This window comes from Cucumis sativus, chromosome 3 (genome assembly GCF_000004075.3).
Source record: "Cucumis sativus cultivar 9930 chromosome 3, Cucumber_9930_V3, whole genome shotgun sequence".
NCBI lineage: Eukaryota > Viridiplantae > Streptophyta > Magnoliopsida > Cucurbitales > Cucurbitaceae > Cucumis > Cucumis sativus.
The window spans coordinates 913,790-941,742 of record NC_026657.2 but is presented as its reverse complement, the minus strand read 5'-3'; the positions used below and the strand labels follow the sequence as shown (position 1 = coordinate 941,742).

At 32.9% G+C, this 27,953-nt stretch overlaps 4 protein-coding genes across 6 annotated transcripts; 3 read left to right on the top strand and 1 right to left on the bottom strand.

Annotated features, from left to right (window-relative positions):
* The first annotated feature begins 945 nt into the window (after nt 1-945).
* Nucleotides 946-3,470, top strand: LOC101209218 (PHD finger protein MALE MEIOCYTE DEATH 1). Its single transcript, XM_011654407.2, has 3 exons — nt 946-1,467; nt 1,553-1,802; nt 1,897-3,470. Exons 1-3 carry the CDS (start codon nt 1,173-1,175, stop codon nt 3,344-3,346), a joined length of 1,995 nt encoding a protein of 664 aa, XP_011652709.1. The 5' UTR covers nt 946-1,172; the 3' UTR covers nt 3,347-3,470.
* Nucleotides 3,471-3,641: 171 nt separating this feature from the next.
* LOC105435055 lies at nt 3,642-7,227 on the bottom strand. The gene is made up of 3 exons (XM_011654406.2): nt 6,589-7,227; nt 5,236-5,688; nt 3,642-4,636 (listed from the first exon to the last, which is right to left on the bottom strand). Exons 1-3 carry the CDS (start codon nt 6,984-6,986, stop codon nt 3,802-3,804), a joined length of 1,686 nt encoding a protein of 561 aa, XP_011652708.1. The 5' UTR covers nt 6,987-7,227; the 3' UTR covers nt 3,642-3,801.
* Nucleotides 7,228-10,022: 2,795 nt separating this feature from the next.
* Nucleotides 10,023-21,032, top strand: LOC101207925 (DNA (cytosine-5)-methyltransferase CMT2). Of its 3 annotated transcripts, none has more exons than XM_011652019.2 (23): nt 10,026-10,817; nt 12,491-12,525; nt 12,628-13,414; nt 13,921-13,955; nt 14,069-14,171; nt 14,375-14,479; nt 14,582-14,701; nt 14,828-14,921; nt 15,593-15,807; nt 15,911-15,976; nt 16,064-16,303; nt 16,517-16,575; nt 16,666-16,732; nt 16,804-17,133; nt 17,250-17,318; nt 17,401-17,487; nt 17,576-17,663; nt 18,154-18,266; nt 18,341-18,442; nt 19,076-19,119; nt 19,196-19,265; nt 19,761-19,864; nt 20,592-21,032. In XM_011652019.2, the coding sequence occupies exons 1-23, from the start codon at nt 10,209-10,211 to the stop codon at nt 20,767-20,769; spliced, it is 3,720 nt and encodes a 1,239-aa protein (XP_011650321.1). In that variant the 5' UTR covers nt 10,026-10,208; the 3' UTR covers nt 20,770-21,032. The 3 variants fall into 3 exon arrangements, 2 of the variants coding, with proteins under 2 accessions (XP_011650321.1, XP_011650322.1); XM_011652020.2 differs by having other exon boundaries at nt 10,681-10,817; nt 12,333-12,525; XR_004215217.1 differs by lacking the exons at nt 19,761-19,864; nt 20,592-21,032 and having other exon boundaries at nt 10,023-10,817; nt 18,355-18,442; nt 19,196-19,228.
* A 1,016-nt stretch (nt 21,033-22,048) lies between these two features.
* LOC101208167 (P-loop guanosine triphosphatase YjiA) lies at nt 22,049-26,752 on the top strand. Its single transcript, XM_004146144.3, has 10 exons — nt 22,049-22,443; nt 22,882-22,947; nt 23,082-23,262; nt 23,874-24,070; nt 24,198-24,248; nt 24,505-24,596; nt 24,971-25,032; nt 25,457-25,566; nt 25,885-25,989; nt 26,211-26,752. The coding sequence occupies exons 1-10, from the start codon at nt 22,171-22,173 to the stop codon at nt 26,346-26,348; spliced, it is 1,275 nt and encodes a 424-aa protein (XP_004146192.1). The 5' UTR covers nt 22,049-22,170; the 3' UTR covers nt 26,349-26,752.
* Nucleotides 26,753-27,953: the final 1,201 nt, after the last annotated feature.

Below are 27,953 nucleotides of genomic sequence, written 5' to 3'. Positions count from 1 at the left end.
ATCAGGTATAGTTGTTATATCAATGACACTAAACATATTTAAGGAAATATTTGAAATGGTAGTTGGACATAAACATGTTTGTATTTTATCAAATTTGTTCTATATTTATATATATTTTTTTGTTTAAATGTCATCTACACAATTGACCCTAAGCTTTAACAAAATATCAACATCATCAATTCATACAATTGTTAGACTTAAAACATTGATGAATCAATATTTTCAATGGAAAACTGTAATTAATGTTCATTTTATGAATAATAATTAAGGATGTAGCAACATTTAAAAAAACTTGTAAATATAACAAAACTATCGCTGATAGAATCGTACAATATATAAGTGATAGACCAATATTTGCAACATGATGTATCACTGATACACTTCTATTATTGATATAATTTGACAACTTTTGTTATATTTATTTTTTTTTAAAATGTTACTATATATTTAATTACTTTGAATTTAATTGCTAAATTTGAAACTATCTCTATTTCAATTTTATGGATATCAAATATTTTCTATAAAAAAAATGTACAAAATTCGTTTAAATAGGTAATTAAGTTATTTTTAATCTCCAACTAAATTATGAACATAATTATTATTATTATGAAGAATTGTCAAAAATAGCAAATTTGATAAAAATATTTACAACGTATAACAAATTTTTAGATTTATCAATAATAGACATTGACACTAATATACTTCTATTACTATTGATAGACAGTCATAAAAATCTATCAATTTCTAACATGAATAGAATTCAAAATTTTGCTATAATTTATTTTATTATTTTAAAAAAATACCCATATTATCATTAGTTCCATTCATATTGAATTAGAAGATTAACATATTTTTTAAAAATATTTTACAAACATTTATAAAAAAATAAATATCAAAACATATCATAGACATTTAATATCATCAAACTTTTGATTTAGTATATATATATATCAACATATTCACATCCTTTAGCTTTACAATCTCAACATAACTGCCGAAACTAACTCAACAATATACACTTAACGAACTCAGAAAAACGGTATACTTTCTAAGCATTCTCTCGAGTTCCTTTATCAAAACCTCCAAATCCAAATATGAAACTACCAAAATTCAGTGAATGGTAGAGAAAGAAGAAGAAGAAGAAGATGAAGAAATGAAGTTCATCTTCAGCCATGTCGATTTCGATTCTGGAATCCTGCAAGAAGAGAAAAAGAAGGCCTAAACTTTTCGGGTTTCAAACGTTCGGGGATCCTGGATCGCCAATCAACCCCACGGGTCCATTTCGTGAGAATATCAGAATCTTTCTTCAACAATGTGCAGAGATTGAAGATTACAGAATTCAAGAAATGCCTATATGGTGTACTCTCCTTGTTCATGAAAATAAAAGCTTCGTTGTTCCACTTTACACTATTGAAGAAGATGTGAAGCTCTCCCCAAAACCCTACTGCGATCAATGCCGATGTTCTGGTTTGAATTCTTTTTCTCTACTGAGTTTCTCTGTTTCTATGGATTCTGTTCATGGCTGATTTGTTTTTTCTGATTTTTTTTTCAGGGTGGAGTAATCATTTTGTATCGAAAAGAAAATATCATATCGTAATACCGTTGGATGATCGGTGGAACAAACGATTAGACGATGGCGGTTTCGACCTCGATGATCAAACTCATCTTCTTCATGGATTGATTCACTGCAATGGCTTCGGGCATTTGCTCTGCGTCAATGGAATCGAAGGAGGATCCAAGTTTCTTTGTGGCAGAGAAGTTATGGATCTTTGGGATAGAATCTGCACAAATCTAAGAACAAGGTGTAAAGAATGGAAGTTATGAATGACTATGATAAAATTGTTGTTCTTCTCTGCCGCAAAAGAAATTTTCTCTAACTTTCTGTTTGGTTCTTAGGAAAATTACAGTTGAGGATTTATCCAAGAAACGATCAATGGATCTACGTCTTCTTCATGGGGTAGCATACGGTCATCCATGGTTTGGGAGATGGGGCTACAGATTTTGCCGAGGAAGCTTTGGAGTGAAAGAACACCATTACAGTAGAGCTTTGGAAATCCTCAGCTCTCTGGAACTCGACAAGATAATGCACGAAGTCGACTATAGCGATCGAGGAAGAGAAGTGAAGCAAATCATTCGACATTATCGAAATCTGAGTGAAACGCAGTTGATCACACTGAAAGATCTACTGAAGTTCATGTTGACAGTAAAATATGTTTCTGCGATCGAGAAGAAAACGGTTCAACCAATCGCTAAATCTCCTCCTCCGTGTAGACAATCTCTGCAGCGAAACAAGCAGCAATCTCTAGTGAAGGAGAAGCAAATACGGTACAGAAAATTCGCCACTGCAATTTCTAATATGGACAGCCGATGGCCGGCGAGACGGTTAGAATACGCAGCGGAGGTGATTGTGAAAGCATTGGAAGAGAAGAAATCAGATAAATTCAGCCATGGCGGAAATGGAATGACTCGTCAAGATGTTCGAGATGCTGCTCGCCTTCACATCGGCGACACTGGATTGCTCGATTACGTTCTAAAATCACTGAACAACGTGATCGTAGGTAACCAAATAGTTCGCCGTGCAGTGAATCCTAAAACACGAATTTTAGAGTACACGATTCATGAACTTAGAAATGGCATTCAATTAACAGAAGAGCAAGAATCAACAGAAAATTCAGAACCAACCGTAACTCCTGGCAAAGACATTTACAACGACGTGCTATGTATATACAGAAGCATTTTCCTTGACTATCCAGAATCAGAAATGGTAGAATTAGCAACCCAGGGAGTTCTCGATAGTAAACATTTTGCTAAAGAATGGCCTCTTCAAGATGAAGAAGAGCATCTATTGACGTTCATTATCAAATTGATGCCGAGGCTAACTTTTACACATACGGATTTAGAGTTGAAGAGTGATTTCATGCCATCCGGCGAGGTAGTGGTTCTTCCACTACACACAACAATCGGAGAAGTAAAAGAAGCAGCAGAAAAAGCTCTAAGAGACACATATTACGTTACGGAACAGTTCGAGGTTTTGGCGATAGAGAATTTGGAGAATTACGAAGACAGAGAGGTGATTTTTGGAGCGGTAGAATCGGGAGCAGAGTTGTTTGTGAAAGGAATGGGTATTGATTTAGATACACCATTGAAGTACCAAGGAGGAGTTGGTACATGGAAAGTTCGATGTGAGTGTGGCACCGGAGACGACGATGGCGAGAGGATGGTGGCTTGTGACATATGCGAGATCTGGCAGCACACTCGCTGCTGTGGAATCGACGACGCTGATAATGTGCCGTTGTTGTTCGTATGCGCCGCCTGCTGCGACTCGCTTGGACAATTAAAAATTTGAATGGAATTTTGTTTGTATGCGCCGTTGTTCGGGTGATGACTTCATTGACTAAACTTTTTGTTTGTAATTACATTACATATGCATCTTCCCTCAACAATTAAAAAATGAGGCATTGGTTTCTATATCCTAACTTCCAAGTCAATAATTAATGTCTTTGTTTATTTTAGTTTGGTATTTTTTTTTCTTTAAACATTTATAAAAAATCATAAGGTCCCACCAAATATATAGTTAGTAAATATCATCCTAAAAATTAGTACAATAATTTGTCAAATTAAACATACACACATGGCCATGATTGAGGTTTGAATTTCCCTCTCGTATAAAAAAAATATAAATAAATAAACAAACCAAAAAAGAAGAATTGATTCACAATTTGGTTTTGAAAAAACCCCTTTTTATTACGAGCAAAGAATATTCAAAAATCGTAAATAAATTAAAACGATCGTTCAAAATTCTCAGGGCGACTCAAGTTCTTTACTCTCACTCCGAGAATCCAGTCCAAATACCGGCGAACCCTTTTCACTGTCATCTCTCACATGCCCCGCCGCCACAGCGCCATCGTAATCAGTAACATTACCGAAAATCAACAACATTCCTCCAACGACGGCGCAACAAAACACCACACCGGAAGAAACCTGCAACATCGTCGGAACCACCGCCGCAACCGTAAATCCAACGCAACCGCCGATTGCTCGCATCCATGAAAACCACATCGAAATCGCACTTTCCTTCCCTGCAGGCGAACAATGAACCACTAAAGCTCTTCCGTACGCATGAAGAACCGCCGCTGCCGTGCCTTGAAGAACGGCAAAGACGAAGACCAGGTGCCGCTGCCACGCGTAGGCGTGGAAGTAGAAACAGGTGGCGGAAGTGGCGGCGGAGAGGATGAACCCAAGAATCAGCATTTTTGAGGCGTCGGCTTTGATTCGGATCTGAAGTTGATGGAGTAATGGAAGAGAAATTAGAGGGACGAGGAAGTAGATTAACAATAGATAGAAGATTAAAACTGGCTTGAAGCAGATTTGGCTGATCAGGAAGAGTAAAACGGAAGTGAAGATGGAGATTGTGGCGAAGGAAGAGAGGAATCCGCCGGAGATAACGGTGGCGATTGCGTGAGGATATTTAAAAATTGAAAGAATGTGAATCTCTGAATCGGAAGGAATTGATACAGAGATTGATCGATTTGTGAGGAAGACATGAAAAATTCCGATAAGCCATTTTAGGCCGGCGAAGATCGTGACGATCCATAGGTTGAGGAAGTGGCTGTCGATTCCTTGAACTTGCTTGTCACTGATAATTGAAAAAGCATGCAGAGTTAGAGCAAATAATAATAATAACAATAAATTAAGAATATTCCAATTCTCTAAACTGAATATCTCTCTCATAATCATTTTGTTATTATTATTTTTTAATTGTGCTTTTCTTCCACACATATTCTTATTAATATTTGAATTTCTATAATTTTTAAAAACAAAAACAACTTTTTAAACAATTTTCTTGTTGCTGTTTTTATTATTTATTTTTTAATTCCCGAAATTATTGTTAATGATACTCAAATGAAATGTAACTTTGTAACTTCCTAAAGTAAAAGGATTTTTTTACATGTGTACTCTTCAGTTTTAGTGTTGTGTCATGAATGAATTGCTCTTTTTTTTCTTAAAAAAAAGTATAAAAGTAAAGCTATTTAAAATAATTTGAAAGTTTATTATTATTAATAAAAGGATTCCAAGAGTAAAATCATAGTCAAATTAAGATTTTAATACTAAATCATAACGTTGGTTTTCAAAACTACTTTAAAGTATAAATTCTAAAGAATTTCAAACGACGTGGTGGTTCAAATTTTTTATTTCTAAAATATTTTCGGTTTATTTATAAAAGTGAAATAATACCTTCGAAGCATGTGGTAAGTGAAGGCGGAGATAGCAGCGGCACCCACACCGCCGACGCCGGCAGACCAGGACGAAATCTGACCGGATCCGATTATTCTGAGGGAAAATTTGGCTTTGTGGATAATCGGTCCAGTGAGGCCACGGAGCATGAGGCCGAGGTGGCGCGTGTGGGAGGTGGAGGCGACAGAGTGAGCAATGACGATTAAAATAATGTAAAGAGGAAAAATCTTGACCGTTTTGAAGAAACCTGTCGGAAGACACGTGAGGGCTCCGGCGGCGACGGCAGCGAGAGTGATGAGGTATTGATGGAATCCGTAATCGAGGTGGAAGGAAGCGACGGCGAGGATTGGGCCGGCCAGAACCAAACCCACAGCCCATGAAATTGAGGTCCATATTAATGGCGAGAATTGGGCGTTGGATACGTTTATTGTTTGCTCTGTTAGACTTTGGTACCTGCATCCATCCAATAAAAAAGAACCCCACGTGTACTTTCTTTGTTATTTTCCCAATTTTTAGCTAATAATAATAACCATCTTTATATTCGTCTCTTACAAAATACATACAATTTTATTTTGTAAAATTTAAAAATGCTATAATCTTAAGTTGAGTTTTAAGTCTATGTTTTGATCTAGTTCGTAAGTTTTGAGCTACATTTCAACCTCCAGTTTTCATTAGTTGTCCGATTTCAATTACTAACATCAATATCTATTAAGTCCTTGCAAAAGTAACATTTAAAAATAATATATATAATTTAACAATATATAAAATAGTTAAATTTAATTATTTTTAGTTTTTAAAACAGAAAAAATTATCAAAACATCATAGTTGATGTGTAATAAATTGCAATAAACTATCAAACCTACAGTATTCATATATATATATATATATTCATATATATAGCTCATTATCTGACCGTTATAGTTTGCTATATTTATAAATTTTATAGTTCATCATGTTATATATAAAAATTATAAATTTTAAATTATTTAAAGAAAAATGGTTAAAAATAATAAAATTTAAAAAATATAACAAAATTTCATTTTCTATAATAATAAATATTCGTGGAAGTGTATCGGTTTCTATTCGATTAAATTTAAAATTTTACTATATTTGAAAATGTCATATATTAAAAATTAATTAATAAATATTAAAGTTAAAAAATGAATATTGTGTGAAAAGTCAAAATTAGATGCGTAGATGTTGAAACTAAATGGTAATATCATTTTAAATTTTAAAAAATAAAACATAATATTTTAAAATTCATATACTAAATTGAGAAAAAAAAATCAAAAAATGATGAGTAAGAGGATATCATTCTACAACCCAAAAAAGAAAGACATAGAGAAGACTTACAATTGCATTTCTCTTGAAGAGCAATCGAAGCCCCTAAAGCTCTTAAACCATCCCTGCGGCGGCGCCGTCGGAGGCCCACTAATCTGACTAATTATCAACGGAAACACAACTGGAATCAACAACGCCAAAACGAAAAACGAGCAAAGTTCATAGAAACACCATCCCAAAATCTCCGCAATCGTCGGCCTTTCTCCATGCCCTTCATACGCCCTATACACCTCCTTCGCTCTCTCCAGCTTTGCTGCCGTGCTGTGGAAATCCGGCGTTTCCCTCCGGCTTCCTCCGCCACCGCCGCTGGTGGCCGACCTCGGTGTCGACACGCTCCGGGCGCTGGTGGACTTCGGTGGAGGTAAGTTATGGATTTCTGATTGCTTTGGTCTCGGGCTTTGCTCTGTCATGGTGGTCGATGGAGATGTTATGCTCGATTGCAAGTTGTTTGATGAAAAGCCGAAGTGAAAATATTAGGCCAAATTTTGGCGTTGAGGGGGGAGAGTATTAAAATGGGGGAGTTGGACGGAATTTGGTGAGGCAACAGCTGGTGGAGCGAGAGATTCAATGAAGGTTGAAAGAGGACTTTCGATATGATCAGTGAGAATGTCAGGCATTGGTTATGTATATTTTGGCATCTTTCTTCATGTACTCTCCTTTCTCTCTCTCTTTCTATTTGCTCTTTTTAGTTTAAAATATGGTAAACTGCAAAGGAATCATGAAAAAAAAATGTAGAATTTAGCCGGTATTATTTATAAGTTAATTTTGTATGATTTGACAAGATTTTGCTAAACAATTCTTACACATACGTTATGATAAAGAGAATTACATTAAAGGGCAAACATTTATAAAATATAACAAAATTTCATATTGTATCAATGATAAGATATATTGATGGGTATTAACTTAATTTGTTTATTTTAAATTTATTTTGCCTTTTTTATAAAATTTAAGATTATTTGGTTTCATTCGTTTATGACTGATTTAATTTTATTCTTAGGTTTAATTTTACTCTTTGCATCTTTTAGTTTTTATACTCTTAAAATTTTCAAATTCAATCTATACATAGAAAATTTTAGTTTAGTCTTTGCCAAAAAAATACATATTGAAATTGGTTAAATAATAATGATAATTTTCATCTTAGACGTATAGAAAAAATGTTTCCAAAATTTGTCGTGAAGACTATAGATTTTGGTTACATAAAAATAATAATTTTCATCTTAGACATATATCGTAATCATATAACTATCAAATGACTACAAGACAGTAATCATAAAAATTATTGTAACATGGATTCTATTATCATATTTTTTTTACTATTTTTACAAATGTCTCCGAAAAGAAGTCTAATATCTTATGTCTCCTTAAATTGTATGACTTATTTTATTTCAATTCTTATATTCATATCATATTCTTAAAAAAATAGGGTATTTTTTAAAAATTGACAAACTATTTATATTTCATAGAATAGAGTTATTAGAAGACAAAATCCGATCATTTTTAAATTTAGTATCTAAACCTTTAAATATTTGTCACCTTAAACTATTTATATTTCATGGATCAATTAAATTAAATTGGAAATTGAAAATTTAGGTATCAATAAGACACGAAATTTAATTCTATATATTTAATACATCAATTAATTTTTCAATTTTTAATTTTTGTATAGAACTCGGGTTTATGATTAAATTATGGTGATAACTTGTTAATGTAACTTAGGGTTAAGTTACAGTTTGTTTAATCTTAGCAGTATTTGTTGAGTAAAAAAACTCATCAAATGTAGGTCGTATTTGTCGATCTGAGTTACCAAAGTGCACTGTTTTAATTTATTTGTCTGCTGTGTACTATAGTTATTCATGTAGTTCAATACTTTTGATGTAGCCAAAGAACATTTAACCTTCTCAAGTTTCACAATGTATTAGTTATAATTATAAATGATTTGGTTTTTAGCCCCAGCTAACTCTTTAGTTAACAATTAAGACATGGAATAGTGAGTTGCTAGAGGATTGTTTGAATGTTACCTCTTTCAAAAAAAAAAAAACAATTTTGGTGAAGAATATAAAAGAGGTCCAAATACAAATTTTAAACTTCTTGTTTCGAATTTCAAAAGTTAGTTGATGTATTTTCTATAAAATTTAAAGAAAATTGTAAAAAATTAGAAAAATTGATAAAATATAAACCTTGGTAGGAAAAAAAAAAGTAATGAATTTTGTTTCCAGTGACTTATTTTATGAAGTTTAAATAGTTTCTTCAATTTTTTATATTTTTTAAAAAACCCAAATTTAAAATAGTGATGAGGAAATAACGAAACTCAATCCACTACAAATCTCTTAAATTAATTAAAAGGCATTAACACGGAAATATTAAAGACCAAATATAATATTTAGTGCTTAACCAATCAATTCCAAATTTTAAAACTTTATAAATTAAAATTCAAAATGAAGCTCAAAATTTAAGGATTAGAATTACACCCAAAAGTTAGGAAATAAGAAATATTTTTCAAAAAGATAAAAACAAAGAATGAGGTATATTCCACTGCCTAAGTTAGTATCTTGTTTTGAGAGGGAAAGAAAAAAACCATTGATAGAGACTAATGCTCAGTTTGAGCTGTAATAAAATTGACGTTTTAAGAGATAAAAAAAAGGAGAAATTTTCACAATTAAAAAAAATTGTAAAACTAATTACATTCATAAAATAATAAAATAAAATATTGATAAGCATTCATACTCTATATTATGTTTTAAGAGAAAAAATAAAGAAAATTTTATAAATAAATTTGAGTTCGAGTTGCGATAATATGTTCTATCTTAGTTGTAAAAAATGTAGATAATTTTAAGAGACGTTTTTAAATATAGTAAAATAATTAAAATATTTATAATATATAACAAAAATTTGAAACATTCATAGATAGACTTAGAAACATAGTAGTGTCGTCTTGGAGTTTTGAAGGGAACAATCACTATATTAAATGTAGAATTTAATTATAAAATATTATTTAATATATAATGTAATATAACACTTTAAAATTAATATTAAAATAAAAACTGAGAATACGAGAGTATGTATCCTAACGTTAATTCCTTAATAAATATATTTATGTTTATAAATAGAATATGAAATTTAGTTATATTTTATAAATATTTGATCATTTTTTACCTTTTTCCTAATTTTAGTTATAATTTGTATATAATTTTGATCGATTTTTTATAATAAAGCAAAATAAAATCGTTTATTTATGTATTATTTTTTAAAAGTAGTTTTTATATTGTTTGTCATTAATGACGTAATCCGTTGACGGAACCTATGATAAGTTTGGTCTATTTAATCTGACGTCAGAAAAGCAGTCCATAGCTTTCGTCTATTACTTATAAGATACACTCGGCCACATAGGATCACATCTTCCGTTTGAATTCAACAAAGTACTTCACATTAAAACTCGCGATTCCATTTTCTTTCGCTAATTTTTCAGAATTTCAGCAAGCGCCAAGCCGTGACTCAGTCACATCGCCCTCCCAGTCCCACCTCCTCCTTCTCCAACCATCCACAGCCGCTTCTCTAACCAATCTCCTTCTCACATTTCCATGAATTTCTCTTACTAGCCCTCAGATTATTCATTCTTACACTCTACCAACATGCCGTCGCCATTAAAATCGGAATCGAAATCTGAATTAGCTACTTCCAAGGTCAGATCTCTGCAGCTTGTGCCGCACGAGAACAATGCAGTCACCGATTACACTCCCATGCCGTTGGCTATTTCTGACCCTGAGATTTCGATGGAGGCATGTTTGACGAGAAGGTCACCGAGGTTTAGTGTTAGTCCTGTGGGTGTTAGTCTGCAGAATGTGGTTAGAAATAGCGTTAAAAGAGCTCGTTCTGGTTCTTCTACTGATATGCATCTTGGATTGTTAGAGAATGAGACTTGTCAGAGAAGGTCATCGAGGCTACATCCTGGATTGGCTGGTGGAAGTGGAGATGGAACTGGGAAGCTACCTTTAGAGAATTGTAAATTGTTGTTAATGGATGATGGTAGCTTGAGAAGGTCGCCACGGTTCAATGTGTCTGGGGGTGAAAGTGGAGAGATAATGGAGGAGTTGTGTACAAGAAGTACTACGTCGAAGAAGAGGAAAATCAGTGATTCAGGAAATTCTGCAACGGAATCGTCGGCCGAGCTGAGGTCCTTGAGACGGTCTCCTCGATTCGACTCGATTAACCGCGATGAGAGGAAATGCGGCTTCAATCAGGTGCTAAATACTGTTTTGTTCCATTATTCTTGCATTTTAGCGTCCTGATTTTAAGTAAATGAGCAAATGATTGTCCAAATTTGAACATGAAACCCTAATTCAAAACGTACTTTGGATTTAGCTAGGCTCCGATTTCCCCTTATTCTAGATTCTGAAAGCGTTCTCTTCGAGAACTATTTCAATTTGGTAACTGCGCATATCTCGAGAATTTAAAATTTACCCAATTTAATCATGCATTTCCCCCCCTCCCCCAAGCTGATGATTTCATGCTAATTTTTCTGACGAAATTAACGGTATCGAAAGGATTTATTAAGAGTACGAATAGGGAAAATCCAAATTCTTGAAGAAATTTCTTGAGGAAAAACCTTTTTCCTTTAAGTTATCCTTTTAATTGCTGTCCCATCTGAACAAGACACATGGCATTATAGTTGATTTCCCATAGTTTTGTGTGTGCTTTTAATTAAAAATTAAGGAAAAAAATATTCCTAAATTTGGAATGTCTATCAATTAAAACTAAAAGCGGTAACAGTTTAAAATTTCTTTCGTTATTATTTATACTTTCTTTGTCTCAAGTAATTGAGAAGTTATTTTAAGCTGAGAATTGCTTAAATATTTACAAAATTTCAAAATTTTTGTAGAAATATTTTGATTCATTTTACTCATGCTAAAATGATTTTAAAATGTTAAAAAATGTGTTGGTTTGATTTTTTTTTTTAAAATTTCCGTTTTAAAAAATTGGTTTGAAACAGAACAACGTTATTTTATTTCTTTTAAATATAAATATATTTTTTGAAAATTTTTAAAGTTAAAATAATCTCTATTTGTTTTTTTGCTATTTAATTGACAAGACATTCTAAACTTTTGTTGTCGATGTCCGGCTGATCAAGTTAGGTGTTTTCTTCATTATTATTACTTGACTAAAACTTCTCACAATTTTTTAACAAATTTTAAAATGACAAATAAGTTTTCAATATTATTTTTTTTTCTGGAAAAAAAAACTCGAAGAGAGAGCAGAATATGTATATATATTAACCAACAATTAGAAAACAACACTTATTAGATGGCCTTAGTACTAAAATTATAAACCAGCGGTAAAATATACTTTAGCTACTGACTACACTTAATGACAATAAGCCGGCAGTTACGAACAGTTAATTGAGTATTTCTTTTGCATCATTACAAAAAGACTTCGGTAGACAGTTCAAGCACCGAAATTAATTTCAGCTAGTTATTACGTCAACATATGTAAAACTAACAAATTCTGTAGTGGTAGTCTAGTGATTTTGTTGAGACCGAGAGTAAATAAACCTTTTGTATTAGCAATGAAGATAATGAACCCTTGTATAGGGAAACAGAATATAGAGTAAAAGAATAAGAATACTTAACTTCATAAGAGAATAACAAACTATTCTTTAATAGATTTGTTTAATGCCTCTGAAAATAAATCATGTGGGTGTAAAATATATAATTGTTTAATAGAGTAATCCAGCAATTTCTTTCAATTATGATTAAAAGGTATTCCGGCAATTCTTGAAGTCTGAACTTCTTGTTGATGCTGCTACTGTTACTGTATGGCCTACAAGCATTGCGAGTTACTTTATCATCTGTTTCTTGGTGACGAGCTTATTGAACGGATTTGTTTTACTGCTGAATTGGAAAACTGAATTTTTCAGGGTGAAAAGGATACTGAACAATGCTTGACTTATGAGTGAGTTATGATCTACAAACTTTTATTTGGGGTTAGTATTGGTTCAATGCTGCTGAATCTAAATTCTATTTCTAATTGAATTTTGCATCTTCGTTGACAAAGAGCGGGAAAAGATGTAGTTAAAAATGTGGAGGGCATGGAGCAGAAGTTTGTTAGGAGATCTCCGAGATTTTCATCTAATCACGTAGCAAATGAAATTGGATGTAGTATATCTTCATCGAAAAAGATTTCCTCAAGAAAGCTTAAATCTCCCAAGAAAGACAGCTTTGATGAATTGACAGCCCACGGTGCTGAAATGAATTCATCAAAAAAAGTAGACACAGAAGAATTATCTTTCTCAAAGCAAGAAGAGATCAATGAAGCAATACTTTCTTCGTTGTTGAGAACTTCAAAACTCACCGGAGGATTTTGTCTCAAGATAGAAGACGAACTATCACCTTGCTCACTGTGTAGAAATCACGAAGAAGAGCCTAAACTCTTCAGTGGAAACTCTCATTTTATTGCCGAGAAGCATTTAAGAAGGTCTCCAAGGCTTTCCGCAGATTCTAAATGTGATTGCAATGTTGATTATTGTAGTGGGTTTGATACGAAAATTCAGAAGCCATTAAGTAGATCTCCAAGACCTTCATTATCTTCATGTGAAAACGAGCAATCCAAGCCCTTAGATAATCAAACGTCCAAGTTTGCCCGTGGGACCAAAGCGAGTGAAACCAGACATTCTTCCTCTGAACTTCTAGAGTCAGGTACAGGGCATCCTCTGGAGAAAACTAATAATTCTTCAGGTGCCGACAAGAAAAACAACGTAAGCAAAATGGCTTCTTTCTTTGTTGGAGATCCAGTTCCTGCCGATGAGGCTCAACAGAGATGGAAATGGCGCTATGAAATGAAGGTAATTGTCTGCCTTTGTACAATCTACACCTTGCCTACTGGTAGGACTCATATTTCATTTTTGGAATTAGAAATCTAAGAACCACAATTTGTGGAGTCTTTGATATCTGTTCTTTGAAAACAAAGTTGAAATGCTTTTATTACAGGTTATTTTAATCCTTAGTATACAGTATATCAATAAAATAATCCACTTCTTTTAAATCTCTAATCGTGAATATTAATTCTTATAGTATGTGATAAAAACACTTTAGGAGCGTGTTCTTCTTTTTGTTCCCATAATGCCTTTGAGACAACTATTTGTTTAATTTGAATTGCCACTTTATGGCTTGCTTTCTGTGTTTTGTCTTTCACACTATCTTCTTGGTAATATTCCTGATCTGATTTTTGCATCAAGGCATCTCGATCAATTGAACAGTTTGTTTTATATAGCTCTCCTAGCTCTCTCCAATGTGCTTTGCACTGCCCGTTAAATTTGTATCCTGATCATAATTGTTCTGGAATATGCAGAATCAAATTACTAAGGAGCAGAAGGTGACAGAGAGGTAAAGCGTAATTAGTTCTTAAGCCTATTCTTTAAGTGGTTTTGTAATGTTTGGTTTTCTTTTTTTAATTAAGAATTGTGAGCCAATCAATCTCATATTACCTTGTTTTACAGTGATGATGATGAAGATATGATTGTGGTTAATGTGGATTGCCATTATACTCAAGCTAATATTGGAAATACTGTTTTCAGTCTTGGAGATTGTGTATACATCAAGGTAAACGACCTCTATGTCAATACTAGTTTGATAACATTGTTGAGGATTGGGAAGAAAGGGGAACGCACTTCCATCAGTTTCATTGTTGAAACATGTTGAGCATCAAATGACAAATGTTGCATGAGAGAGTTTTTGAATTCTCTCTCGATGATAAATCATCTTGTATTTCATATGATAATGCTTATTCTAAGCTTTTTCTACAGGGTGAAGGAGAAAAAAATCACGTTGGGACGATTATAGAATTTTTCAAAACAACAGATGGGGATAATTATTTCAGAGGACAATGGTTTTATAGAGTAGAAGATACAGTGAGTAAAATCTCCAGTTCACTCTTGTTAATTTTTCTACCAATAACTAATTATTCAACTGTTCCTAGAAGCACTTTAAAGTAATTTTGATTCATTTCTCAGGTTATACAGGAAGAGGGCGCTTTTCATGACCCAAGGCGTTTATTTTATTCAACGGTTATGAATGACAATCCATTAGACTGTATTGTTTCAAAAGTTAATATTAAACGAGTAAAACCCAGGGTATGCATGCTTCAGAGTCCATCTATCTCAAACTTGATTTTATTTGACAGTGCCTTCACTATTTTTTAACATTGTTGTAGGCATGTAAGGCCTCACCCCTTCAGAACTAACGCGCACTTGTTGCAGGTAGGTCAGAAATCGAACTCTGCATCTTCATATGATTTCTATTATGACATGGAATACTGCGTAGAGTATTCGACTTTTCGTACATTGAAAAATGGTGAGTGTATTTATTGTTGGGCATATAATATCATTTGATAGGAATAAATGACGCTTCTTGATTCTTCACTATTGATGGATACTTTTAAAATGAGGTTTACATATTACACTTGGAATGCTTCAATTAGGTCTCCACCCTCGTTTTTGCCCCCCCTCAAAAGTTTAAGTTTGTTAGGAATAGTGGGCTCAGGTCATGTTGAAACCTCAAAGGTAGTTTCAATTTACTTTGTCTTAATTTTTTATTATTATTAGAAAATAATAAAAAACATCTATACGGTTGTTTTTCTCCCTGTACTAGGAGGGTTTTCATTCAGACCCTGTGTTCTTTCTTCTCTTTTTTTTTGCCAAATTTGTTACTAACTGAGTTATAAATCTGGTCTCGACCCAAGATACACATTTTTATCAAGTCTGAAGGTTGAGTACTGCAAAGGATTGGGAATGGTTTTTTTTAGACCAAGGATGATAAAAAGTATTGAGCGTTGATTTTCTATGTTTGTTTGTTTTATTATGACACAGCTGTGAGATCTTTTTCTTTCTTTAATTCTATTTAAAAATCTTCACGAACAGTTATCTCATTTGTGCAATATTTATATTTATTTTTAGGATATTCAGTTTTATGTTGAATTGTGTTATCTGATAAGTTGAAATTCTACATGTTAAATATTGCATTAGATGAATCGCTTAAGAACGTTGACACACCATCCAACCTTGACAAAGCAGCACCAACCAACTGCATTGATACTCCTCATGTAACATCCACATCGAACACTTTCGAGAATATGCCCAAGAAGGCTGAGTTAGAATTATTAGATCTATTCTCTGGATGTGGGGGAATGTCAACTGGACTGTGCCTTGGTGCAAAACTTTCTTCCATTGATCTCATTTCGGTAGGCTATCTTATGGTTACTTTTTATATTCTGGGCAGTTAAAAAATATTCTGCCTCCAGCACATTCAACTTCGTTCAATTTTAAGATTCGTCCTTGTCTTAGAGATGGGCTGTTGATAGCCATATGTCTGCTTGTGAGAGCTTGAGACTGAATCATCCAGAAACACATGTGAGTATGGATCATCATTTATTGAATTTAGAAAAAAATTTCCTTGGTTGTTTTAGATATTTAAAATTTGACCTCGTTTTGTAATAGGTCAGAAATGAAACTGCTGAGGATTTTCTGGACTTATTAAAGGAGTGGGAAAAACTGTGTAGACGTTATAAGGCAAATGAATCAGAGGGATCACACCAATTGAGGTCAAAAGCCAATGATTATTTAACATCCTCCGATGATGAAGATGAATTTCCAACTTCTGAGTTTGAGGTCTCCAGCTTAGTTGACATTTGTTATGGTGATCCAACCAGAACAGGCAAACGTGGATTAATGTTTCTGGTAAATAATTTACCTCTTTCTAGTGGAACATAATGCATTTTTCAATGGAATAAGTTCATTGACTGCCACTTCTAAACTTCATATGATGGTTCATTTGGTTATAAACAAGGCATGGGAATGGGAGGTGTGAATCTGTGTCATGGGTCAATCTGTTGCCTCCTGTTATTTTGGTACTTTTCTTTACATTCATAATAAAATATTCTATTTCATCAGGTGCGTTGGAAAGGCTATGGTCCAAGTGAAGATACATGGGAACCAATCGAAGGTTTAAGGTCAATACTCATTCTTCTTTATTGATTTTCACCTTTATTTTACCAATCATTTTCTCTGTTTTTCCCCCTCTCATCATTTGTCTTCTGCAGCAACTGCCAAGAAGCAATTCAGAATTTTGTGAAGAGAGGTTTGGGAGAAAAGATTTTGCCACTCCCTGTAAGTAGTCCTATTCACAGTACTATTATGTATGAGTCTTTCAATCGACACTAATGAGTAAGTTATGTCAGGGGGATGTTGATGTTATTTGTGGAGGTCCTCCTTGCCAAGGGATCAGTGGCTATAATCGCTTTAGAAACACCGACTGTCCTATGGATGATGAACGGAATCGCCAGATAGTTATCTTCATGGATATAGTGAAGTTTTTAAAGCCTAAATATGTATTGATGGAAAATGTGACTGACATTTTGAGATTCAACCAAGCTTCTCTTGGACGATATGCAGTGAGTCGTTTGGTACATATGAATTACCAAGCAAGACTTGGAACAATAGCTGCTGGATGTTTTGGCCTCCCACAGTTTCGGTTGCGTGTTTTCCTTTGGGGTGCCCGTCCCAGTGAGGTGAACTTTACTCTTTCCATTATGATCTGTAGGTCGAATTTAGTCAGGAACCTATGATATTTACCAAATTTGAATTCATTACACTTCTTTTCGTTAATTTCGTTTGTGATATGTAGAAACTGCCTCAATTTCCACTTCCAACGCATGAAGTAATTGTTAGATATTGGCCCCCACCCGAATTTGAGGTAATCTTTGTTGGAGCAAGTGAACATATGGTTTTTCTATTTATTAAGTTGATATTTATATCTTTTGGGCCCATATTTGCAGCGAAATACGGTTGCTTATGATGAGAACCAACCCCGTCAACTTGAGAAAGCTGTTGTTCTTCAAGACGCCCTCTCTGATCTCCCAGCTGTATGTTCACTCTTTTGGAATTCAAATTCTGTTCCTTTACATCTACCAAAAGGATCGTTTTGATATTCCGTTAGGTTAACTTCTGCAGGTCTCGAATTCAGAGTCTTGGGAAAAAATGCCATACGAAAAGCCTCCTGAAACAGAGTTTCAAAGATATATAAGATCGTCTAAATACGGTGATTATATCATCATCTTTCTACAATAATCGTTTCAATTACTATAATCTATCCAGAAATGAACTGATTTCTTCATTTTCAAAGTCTTACTCCTGGTTAACAACTCGGAGATCGAATGAATCCATATATGTTTATTTTATAAGAAAAGAAGATTAAACCATTATGAGTTGGTCTAGTTGCAAATAGAAAGTACGCCCTTGATAAAGAGTTAAGAGGTCATAGTTCTAACTTTCAATTCATGGTGATTGTTGGAGAAGTTAAGAGTCCCACATTGGAAAAACCAAGGGGACTCATACTCCATATAAGGTAGATGGGCTACTCCTCTCATTGCCAATTGGTTTTGAGATGGAACCCCGTACTACCAAATTTAATAGTGATCACCTACCTAAGATTTATTATCTTACAAGTTTTCTTGACACTAAAATATCAGAGGTACTAATAGTTGTTTCTTTCCTTCTCTTCTTTCTAATGATTTAAATTGATTGAACAGAGATGACAGGATGTGAAACAGATAACAGAAGTACAGATACACTTTATGACCATCAACCACACTTGTTAGGCGAAGACGACCACTTGCGAGTTTGTAACATTCCAAAGAGAAAGGTAATCAAATGCAATTTTTACAGTTAGATTTATCACTCAGCTCTTCTTCCTTTTTACACCAAGATTGTACATAGGGGGCAAATTTCAGGGATCTCCCTGGTGTTATTGTGGGGAGTGACAATGTTGTGCGAAGAGATCCAGCAAACGAAGTATTACTACCATCTGGAAAATTGATGGTTAGTGCTCTAAATTTCACTATGAAATTTCTCAAGCTGTTTAGAGTCTATCACCTTCATGTTTTGATCGGTGACTTGTTTGAGTTTGATAATTTTATATAATATATTGAATATTTAGAATAATTTAAAGTAGATAATGACCTTTTAACATTGGAGAATAAGTACGACCTTGAAGAAACCACAAAAGGAAAATACATAAATAGAAAATACCAAAAGGAAAATAATAATAAGCTATAAAACCTAATTTCCTTTTAACAGAGTTAATCAAGCTCTATTAGCAAGCAATTTCTAGAAACATACTTATTCACATTTTCTAAAACAGACGCCCAACCACAGTCAAAAGAACCAAAGCAAAAACATTGTCTTGTTTAATCACAACAATCAATGTTCCTAGCTAGCTACAAATTGTTAACAATAGAATTTTAAATTGATTGGGGATTCAATAGAATGAAACTAGAACTTAAGGTCAAATTTTTTAAAACTATAGAAGTTGTATTTTGACTTGGTGGATGTGAAACGGCTGCAAGTAACCAAATCTTTTATTCATTGATTGAAATAGAATGTTATAAATGCCACCTTCTCACGTTTTGACTCTTCCAAACTACTGACCTTCATGTATAATAAAAAAAACAGGTACCAGACTATGCTATCTCTTTTGAACAAGGGAGGTCTAAAAGGTTTGTTAACTCATTCAAGTAGGTGCTCATATTTCATTTGGATTCTCTCTCCCTCTCTCATATTCTGGTTGTGCAGACCATTTGGCAGGCTGTGGTGGGATGAGACAGTGCCCACCGTAGTGACTTTCCCAAGTTGCCACAGCTCGGTAATTTCATCTTCTCCTAATTGCCATTCTTGAACAGTTCATGTGATAACATTTGTATTTCTTTTCCGGTTTCTTCTTTCTGATGGTTTTCGTACCACTTTGGTCTCATTATTTCAGTTTTAGCTCTTTTTTATCCAATTGCTTTCAACTTTTGTTCATTTTGATCCTTGTGCTTTTAAAATGTCGATGTTGGTCTCATACATTTAAAAAGGAATGATTGTTAGTTATAGACTTTGGTAGCACTTTTAAGTTTAACAAACAAAAATTAAGTGTATGACAATATAATAAAACCTAGTAGTTATAGACTTTCATCAGCGATATTTCTTCTTTAATTACAAAGAGAATGAGAATAATACTAAACTATAATCTAATTAGCAATAATACTAAAAATCAACATTTTTACATTAGAAAAGGAAAAAAGTAAAAGGTTGTTAATTCGGCCTAGAGTTTTTATGTAACGTGAGATAGTTTTGTTCTAAATGTTTCATATTACAGGTAGCATTGCACCCAGAACAAGATCGAGTCCTCACCATAAGAGAATATGCAAGATTGCAAGGGTTCCCAGACTATTATAAATTCTCTGGGTCTGTCAAAGAGAGGTCAGTATTCTTCTCTCTACATTTTGTTTTATTACTATTTCAACTTTAAAATGAAAGACCAGATGTTCTTACTCTCAAAAGTGTTCCCTTAAATTTATCATCCAAGTTTTTTCTGAACATACCTTTGTTCTTGTGTGATGAGCAATAACATTGTGTTTCCTACAAAATTAGATCCATGATTTAAAGAACACTTTTGGTTCCTAAACTTTCATGAAAGTAACAATTTAATCTCTCACCTTTATTCAGCAACAATTTAGTTTTTGTACTTTACAAATTTGTAATGATTGAGTCCTTATCCTGAAAATATTTCTATGATTCAAGGAAATTTGAATCAAAGTTGTTTTTTTAGTTAAATCATAAAGAACGAGTCACATGTAATAGAAATTGACACAGTTTTGATGTTTTCTTTCACAATATGGAGTAAATTTCTAAACATTGCAAACCATCATGGACTGGCCTAAAAGGAGACACGGTCTCAACATTTAACTAAGAGGTCGTGGATTCAATCCATGGTGGTCACCTGTCTAGAAATTAATTTATTAGAGATTAAATTGTCACTTTAATGGAAGTTGATCAAAATCCATGATGATTAGCAACAACTTTATTCATAAACAACAAAACATAAAAGACAAAACAGTTATCAAAGCGAGTTTATGATGTATATATAATCAATCTCTTTTATCGGATCTTGAAGTCTGATCTCTTTGTATTAATATCAATGTCACAGATATCGTCAAGTTGGGAATGCAGTCGCTGTATCGGTGTCACGAGCATTGGGGTATTCCCTTGGATTGGCAGTGAGAAGAATGGGAGGCGATGAACCATTGATGGTTCTTCCTCCCAAGTTCTCTCTTTCTAACTACATTCAATTACAAAAGCCACCTGATCATAATGATACTGATTAGCAAATTTTTTGTCTTTAAATTGTCGCTGCCCTGAAAGTGTAAAAACCCACTTTCATTGTATTAACATTCTTGTTAGGGCACTCACTTGATTTATCTCACCTTAACAACCGTAATTTTGATTTGTTGTAAGCATATTCTCCCTAACCATTTAGAGAGAGAGGTATGTATTTTTACAATGATCTCAAATTTTGAGATAGTTGTTGAAATTATTCTTGTGTTTGTTAGAAAGGAATGCAAGATAATTATTAACCGTTCCGTTCAAATGATACTTCCCCCTACAATCTCTAGACTCACTATATAATAGTAGTTCGTTTGTGCTCTAGTTAGTTCTTAAGGCAGCAGGTGGATTCAGATGTTTATTTGATGGAGTGGAGTGTAGACAATTCAAGTATCTACTGCTTCTCTATATAAAAGGAATTCACCGGGTTTTTTATGCCCTTATTGACCTATAATATTGTTGGAATAAATGATTAATTATTTGTATTTCTACTTGAATGGATGTATTATAAGTGGATGTATCACTCCATGAAAATATTAATAACTAAGTTATAGAAAAAGACACCGACTTTTTGAATGACTACGGATAAGTCTATAAATAAAGTTATTTTTTATTTGGTTGATGAGATTTCTTTTTCATAATCGTTTTTCTTCTTTAAAAGGAATGTCTCTCTACTTTCAAAATCTTGATATTCGGTAGATTCACAAAATTTCGTTAGTTGATCTTCTAGATGTAGTGCTACTCGTAGAAGAAAGAAAATATGTATGTTCTATTGTAAGAGACAATTAATCTCAAAACTCAAATAGTAGAGTGAGTAAAATAATATTAATAACAAATATTCCAACAACAAATATATTATTGTCCAAACAAAAATGACCAAGGAATATGTGATATTTTGATAGATTTTATAAAAAATGAGTAAAATTTTAAAATATGTCAATGGTAAGTGTCTCTTCTCAAACTTTCTATCTTTGAAAAAATTAAAATTTGGTTTTTTAGTAGTACATGTCTCTTCTCAAATTTTCTATCTTGAGAAAATCAAACTTTGTTTTTTTGGTAGTTACCACATCTAACCAAACAAAATCCAAATTGATTTTAATTTAGTTTTATTGTTACTAAAAAAGGTGAAATTATTCACACTTTTGCCATTTTACCATATATATTATAAAATATTTACAACATCCTGTGATTAAACATGTTATTTATTTATTTATTTAAAAGAAAAGAAACAAATATATATATATATATATATATATATATAATATTTTAAAGATGGGCAAAGAGTATTGTTCCTTTTTACACCATCTCCTTAAGAGTGGGGTTTATAGCATAGGGTTTAAGAAGTCAGAAACTCCAACATCATCGTTAGCTTCCTTCTCCAAATACTCGAAGAGCTCATTCCAATGGCGACTACCTTTCTTATTCGCAGAACTTCACCCAGATACCTCTTTCAACCTCCCCTCCATTATTTTTCTTCTTCTTCTTCTTCTTCTCCACTTCTACGAAACCTCTGTTCCCTTCTTTTCCGAGATTCCACTTCATGTAATCGTCCAAATTCTTGCCCTTCATACACCAGAAGTTTCGTCTCTCTTCCTGAAGGTTCTGGTTCCCCTGCTCTCGGTTCTGATACTCGCGTTCCCGCCACTGTGATCACTGGCTTTCTAGGTTCTGGAAAGGTTCTATTTCTTTCTTTCTTCTTATATTCGTTATCTTTTTTTGTGTATGTGCTTGTTGATATGTAACGTATGAGCATCTTTTCAACTTCAGTACTTGCTAGAATAGTTTGTTTTTCGGTTGGCAATCGGTGGACAAACGGTCTCTCTGGTTAAGGCATTCGCGATTAATTTTGGCTAGATGATGATACAGATACTCTTTTACTATAATATAGTACTTCGTTTTTTATGGGAAATGTTCATTTTATTATTTATTGTAATCATTAGAACAAATATGATATCAGTTTTCACCCTCTATTTTGTTCTACCAATATGATATATTTCCTAATTATTATTACTTTACTGTAAAAGCGTAGGAAAAAGTGAAGTTTGTGCTTGTCACTTGCCTACTTCCATTGCTTTTTTCGATTAATATGATTTGATTTGCTACTTTATTTTCAGACGACTCTCCTCAATCATATTCTGACATCTCAACATGGCAAGCGAATTGCGGTTATTGAAAATGAGGTATATACTACACGCTGTTTATCAGCCTCACCTATGCTGTCTTATTTCATTCTTGGCGATAAGGAATTGCTCAATTTTGTGCACAATTTATTCTTCATTTATTAGATTGATCAAGCTGCGATCACTGTTTACAGTTTGGTGAGGTGGATATTGATGGATCTTTGGTTGCCAGTCACTCCTCTGTAGCTGAAGAAATTGTTATGGTTAATAATGGATGCCTTTGCTGCACCGTGCGAGGTGATCTAGTTAAAATGCTCTTGGAGTTGGTCAAGAAAAAACGAGACAAGTTTGATCATATTGTTATTGAAACCACAGGTATATTAAATTCACTTTGTCATTTGAAAAAAAAAAAAGTTTGGTGAAAGTTACATTTGTGTTTATTGCTTTTGTACTTATTAATTGAATCATTGATCAATGATCATTTTCCCATTCACTTATATTATCGACACAATCCTCTTTTCTAGTCTTCGGTGAAAATAAATATTTAAATCCGTTTCACTTAGTGTAAGTTTTAAGACAGACTTAATGAAAACTAGTAGTTAAAAGATGACTAGAACTACACTCACTCGTGTCAAGCTCATTCAATGAGCCATTTCAGGGTGAAACGAAAATTGGTCCAGAATTGCTTGAAGGCCTTGAAAGCAAATAAAGTGAATGTAGGTGACTATGTCAATTCATTAAATTTATGCTAGAACGTCGTAGAATGATGAAACACAGCTACATGTCTTTTGGTATGGATGTTTCTTTGATAATTATTTTTGCTCCTTGTTAGAATAGGGACTTTTGTTGTAGCAAAAAGGAATTCAACAAATTCATTAGCCCTTTCCTGTATGGAAGTTCAGTGATCTATTTAGATGGGTCACGCAGATGGGTATTGACGATAAATTGTAGGAAGTGGTGATTGGAAAATTGAATTATGGATGCAGGCCTTGCTAAGCCAGGTCCAGTTATCGAAACATTTTGTACAGATGAACTAGTTTCACGTTATGTCAAACTCGATGGTGTTGTAACTTTAGTAGACTCCAAACATGCCATGCAACACTTGAATGAAGTGAAACCAAGATTTGTGGTGAACGAGGCTGTAGAACAAGTTGCATATGCTGATAGGATTATAATGAACAAGGTAATGAATTAGAATTGACGTGCTGAACTTTGTGCCTAAGGCTTTTCTTTCAATTCACTGGAAGAATTCTATTACAAACCTACTTCTCCCTTTAACTGCCGTTAATCTTTACACATTGTTTTGACAGATTGATCTTGTAAGTCCAGAAGAATTGGAGCAACTGACACAGAAGATTAAGGTATATCATTGCATATCTTAATTCGAGATCATTGGTAAATATGTAGACATTTAATTTGATCAAATGGGGCTGGTTAGAATTCAATGAGAACAGCACTGGAAAAATGAAAGCGAAATTTCTTCATTTGATGTCTATTGGTTCATATTTATGATACATTGTTACATCTAGAACCATTTAAGATGCATTTTCTGCTCTTTTTTACCCTAATCTCATGATTTGTAAATTGTATTCGTTGCACTTGCATCTATTTTTGCAGCGAATTAATGCAATGGCCCAAGTTAAGTTGACTAAGTTCGGATCTGTTGACATCGACTTTGTATTAGGAGTGGGTGGTTATGATCTGGACAGGTAATAGTTTGGTTGCATCATATTCTACTATTATCATTAATTTTTATCAAATTACAAATTTACTCCTAAACTTACACGTTTGTCTATTTGATCCCTAAAATTTTTAAACTTATTAATTCAGCCCCTGACCTTTCAAATATTTAAATTGACGGAGCTATTAGACATGGGCCCATCAGACAAAACAAAAGTTTAAGGGCCTATGCCTATGCCTACCAAATATCATAGAATAAACTTTTAATTTAACCTTTTCTTTTTCGAGTTGAAAAATTGCAGGGATTGGCCAAAGTTTTCTCGTTTCTTATATATTGTTCCCATTTTTAAGTATTACGACATCGAATTTTAAAAATGTTTTGAACCTTGAGTATGTTGTGCAGAATTGATTCTCAAGTTGAAGCCAACACTTGTTCTGGAGACCACAAGCATGAAGCTCAACATGGTATATTTGCCCTCATTTTCATGTTTTCCTCAGTTTTTGTGTGCTTTCTTGAAAAAAAGATAACATGCCATAAAAAAGTCCCATGAAGAATGAAGGGCACCTTTGGAAGTTACTTCTGGATTTTTTATTTTATTATTTATTTTTTGTATAAAGGAACTTGTTTGGCAGAATATTTTTTAAGAACGTTTTTCAGAATAAAAAACATTAAAGAGTAGGAAAAGCATTTTGCTGTTCTGATGTATTTTCAAGGAAATTTTCTAAAACAAGTAGTTCACATATGATCCTTAACTGTTTTTTAAGTATTATGTGCTTTTTTAACTCATGTTACTTTTAAAAATGAACATGGAGATGAAAGAAGTAAAATTACAAGAACAAATTTCTTTTTTGTACATTTCATTATTTAATTATTTGGTCAACTTTGCAGAGCACCATAAGGGACACGATCATCATCATCATCATCATCACGACCACGTACATGATTCTGCTGTGTCTAGTGTCAGCATTGTTTCGGAGGGATTACTTGACCTTGATGAGGTACTGATATTTTTATATTATGCTGTATGCTTTTTGGCACTTCACTCATTAGATTCCTAGCTGACAATTTCCTTTGAGTTTTAAAATGTTTTTATGTAATCAAACATCATGAAAATTTTGGAGGTCGTTTTTTTAAACAATATTTAAGGGAAGAGGCCGTTTATTGGTTTGCTAGCTAAATCAACTTTTTTTTAGAAAAAAACCTTGCCGCAAACTTGTCTTTATTAAACGAATTTCACTGTCATCACTTCATCTTTGCTAATGAAGTTAATTAATGAGTTTTTAATTGTCATTCAATACTCGAAATGCACCCTATAGATTGACGATTGGCTCGAGCGATTGATCGAAGAGAAAGGAGATGACTTGTATAGAATGAAAGGAGTGCTGAGTGTAAATGGTCACGACCAGCGTTATGTCTTTCAGGTACTTCATTTCTTCTTCATATATACACATTTCTAAATCCTACAATTAGGATCAAACCATCGAAGTTAACTGGTATTTTACCCACTAAGCTATACTTGAATCGACTACCAAAATCAACAATCAAATACACATAACAACCTCATCCTAGGGTTTAATTAGATGAAATCGATACGTTTTCCAAAAGTTAATCAATGGTTGTATTTGGTTGCTTCATTATTCAGGGAGTGCATTCTATCTTGGATGGGTGCCCAGGCAAAGCATGGGGCTCCGATGAAAAGAGGATTAACAAGTTGGTTTTCATAGGAAAGAATTTGGACGAAACTGCCCTTAGAAAAGGTTTTAAAGGTTGTTTAATTTGAGATAAATTTGGTACACCATCAGTTCCTAATTTGGTAATTTACATTGCCCTTTTTTAAGAATAGTTGACAGGTCTTAAATGTCATTATAATTCTTATATGTACACTTTTTGTGTGCATTTTCCACGCTAATTAAGCGATTCTTTTCTTCTTTTAGAATACATGTATGTATCGACTTTTCTGACCAACAGTTGTGTGGTTAGAAAATCAAACCTCTCCTGCCCCTAAGAGTGGAAGGTCAGGCTAATTACTATCCAACTAAAACTCATTATGACTTTATTTATACTTTAGCTTAGAGGTTATTAATGTCTTAATTAGAAGAGTTATGCTTTGTTCTCCAACTTTGTACTCTATTTAGATCACTTTTAATGTAATGAAAACGTAATAAATCATTGATAATGTAAAAATGGACCCATTTGATTATATTTGGTTTTGTTTACTTTTGTTTTGCATCTATACTAACACACAAGGTCCTCTTCTAAACCAGTTAACAAAAGATGCAAACTGATAGACGGGAGGAGTGTACTCAATCTAATGATGTCTATAAATTATGTCATAATCGATAAATTTAGAGTGGTAGAATATTGGACTGATATGTATAAGTTCAAACATTTGGAGATTTTAAATATTAATAATAATGTATTAATATTTAGTTTGAAAGTTACAGTGTTTTGAATTATAAAAGTTCAATAAAGCTTTCTAGGAGCACAAAAGGTTACCCCTCCTACAAAATAGATATTTTTTTTTAAAAAAATACTGCTATTTAAACTATTATTATAAAAAATAGGGATTGTTGTAAAAATATACATTAATTTAAAATTTAAAATACAAATTAAATTATAGATAAGGTTGAGTTATAAACTTACAAATTCTAGATTTTATTTTTTATCATTTCTAATTTATAAACTTCATTTGTTTTCTTTTGCGATACTTTTAAGAAATCTAGCCATGTTTTAGGTTACTGAATCTTGAACAATTTTATTAAAAAATTTATAAGATTTCTATTTAATGGATGTATTTTGAACGTTAAAATTGTAACTTTTGAAATATTTTACACATATTAAAAAAAAAAAAACAACAAAATTTTGACTTTTTTAAAATAACGATTAAATTAATGCATCTATCTTCTATTTTTTAAATAATAATAATAATAAATATTATGAAGGAAAGTGTCTTTGGTGATAACTTTGACTTGTCTTCAGCCACGGTTGTGTTGATTTTTTTTACCGTTACCCTATTTTGGTCATTAATTTGAAAAAAAAACATTGTTCTTGAAATTAATCCCATAGAATGTTCGACTAAAGAGAATATTGAAAAACAATATTTAAACACGAGCATAAACTTCGGGTGTCTATCTCAAAAGGAGAAAGATATTTAAACATTGGTAATATTCTTTGGAAAAGAAAAGATAAGTTTGTCCAACGTGTAATGTCTTTAAAATGATTCGATGTTATCGTTGAATGACTCAATTCTATAAAATTAACGAAAACCAATCTTGCATTATGACTCATTAACATGTTAGAGACATATCATTTATTGCTAAATAATTGGGAATTCTAACACAATTTTCATTCTTAGTTACTAGTTGACCTGAAGAGTGAAACTATG

Excerpts from the sequence above, each read along its gene's own strand:
- LOC101207925 (XM_011652019.2), top strand. The coding sequence starts at position 10,209 with ATGCCGTCGCCATTAAAATCGGAATCGAAATCTGAATTAGCTACTTCC. Across the intron at positions 14,480-14,581 it reads TTTATAGAGTAGAAGATACA|GTTATACAGGAAGAGGGCGC; the intron begins GTGAGTAAAATC and ends TTCATTTCTCAG. Across the intron at positions 14,702-14,827 it reads TTAAACGAGTAAAACCCAGG|GTAGGTCAGAAATCGAACTC; the intron begins GTATGCATGCTT and ends CACTTGTTGCAG.
- LOC101208167 (XM_004146144.3), top strand. The coding sequence starts at position 22,171 with ATGGCGACTACCTTTCTTATTCGCAGAACTTCACCCAGATACCTCTTT. Across the intron at positions 25,567-25,884 it reads GATTACTTGACCTTGATGAG|ATTGACGATTGGCTCGAGCG; the intron begins GTACTGATATTT and ends TGCACCCTATAG. Across the intron at positions 25,990-26,210 it reads ACCAGCGTTATGTCTTTCAG|GGAGTGCATTCTATCTTGGA; the intron begins GTACTTCATTTC and ends TTCATTATTCAG.
- LOC105435055 (XM_011654406.2), bottom strand. The coding sequence starts at position 6,986 with ATGACAGAGCAAAGCCCGAGACCAAAGCAATCAGAAATCCATAACTTA. Across the intron at positions 5,689-6,588 it reads TCTTCAAGAGAAATGCAATT|GTACCAAAGTCTAACAGAGC; the intron begins GTAAGTCTTCTC and ends GGATGGATGCAG. Across the intron at positions 4,637-5,235 it reads ACTTACCACATGCTTCGAAG|TGACAAGCAAGTTCAAGGAA; the intron begins GTATTATTTCAC and ends TTCAATTATCAG.
- LOC101209218 (XM_011654407.2), top strand. The coding sequence starts at position 1,173 with ATGTCGATTTCGATTCTGGAATCCTGCAAGAAGAGAAAAAGAAGGCCT. Across the intron at positions 1,468-1,552 it reads CGATCAATGCCGATGTTCTG|GGTGGAGTAATCATTTTGTA; the intron begins GTTTGAATTCTT and ends TTTTTTTTTCAG. Across the intron at positions 1,803-1,896 it reads TGCACAAATCTAAGAACAAG|GAAAATTACAGTTGAGGATT; the intron begins GTGTAAAGAATG and ends TTTGGTTCTTAG.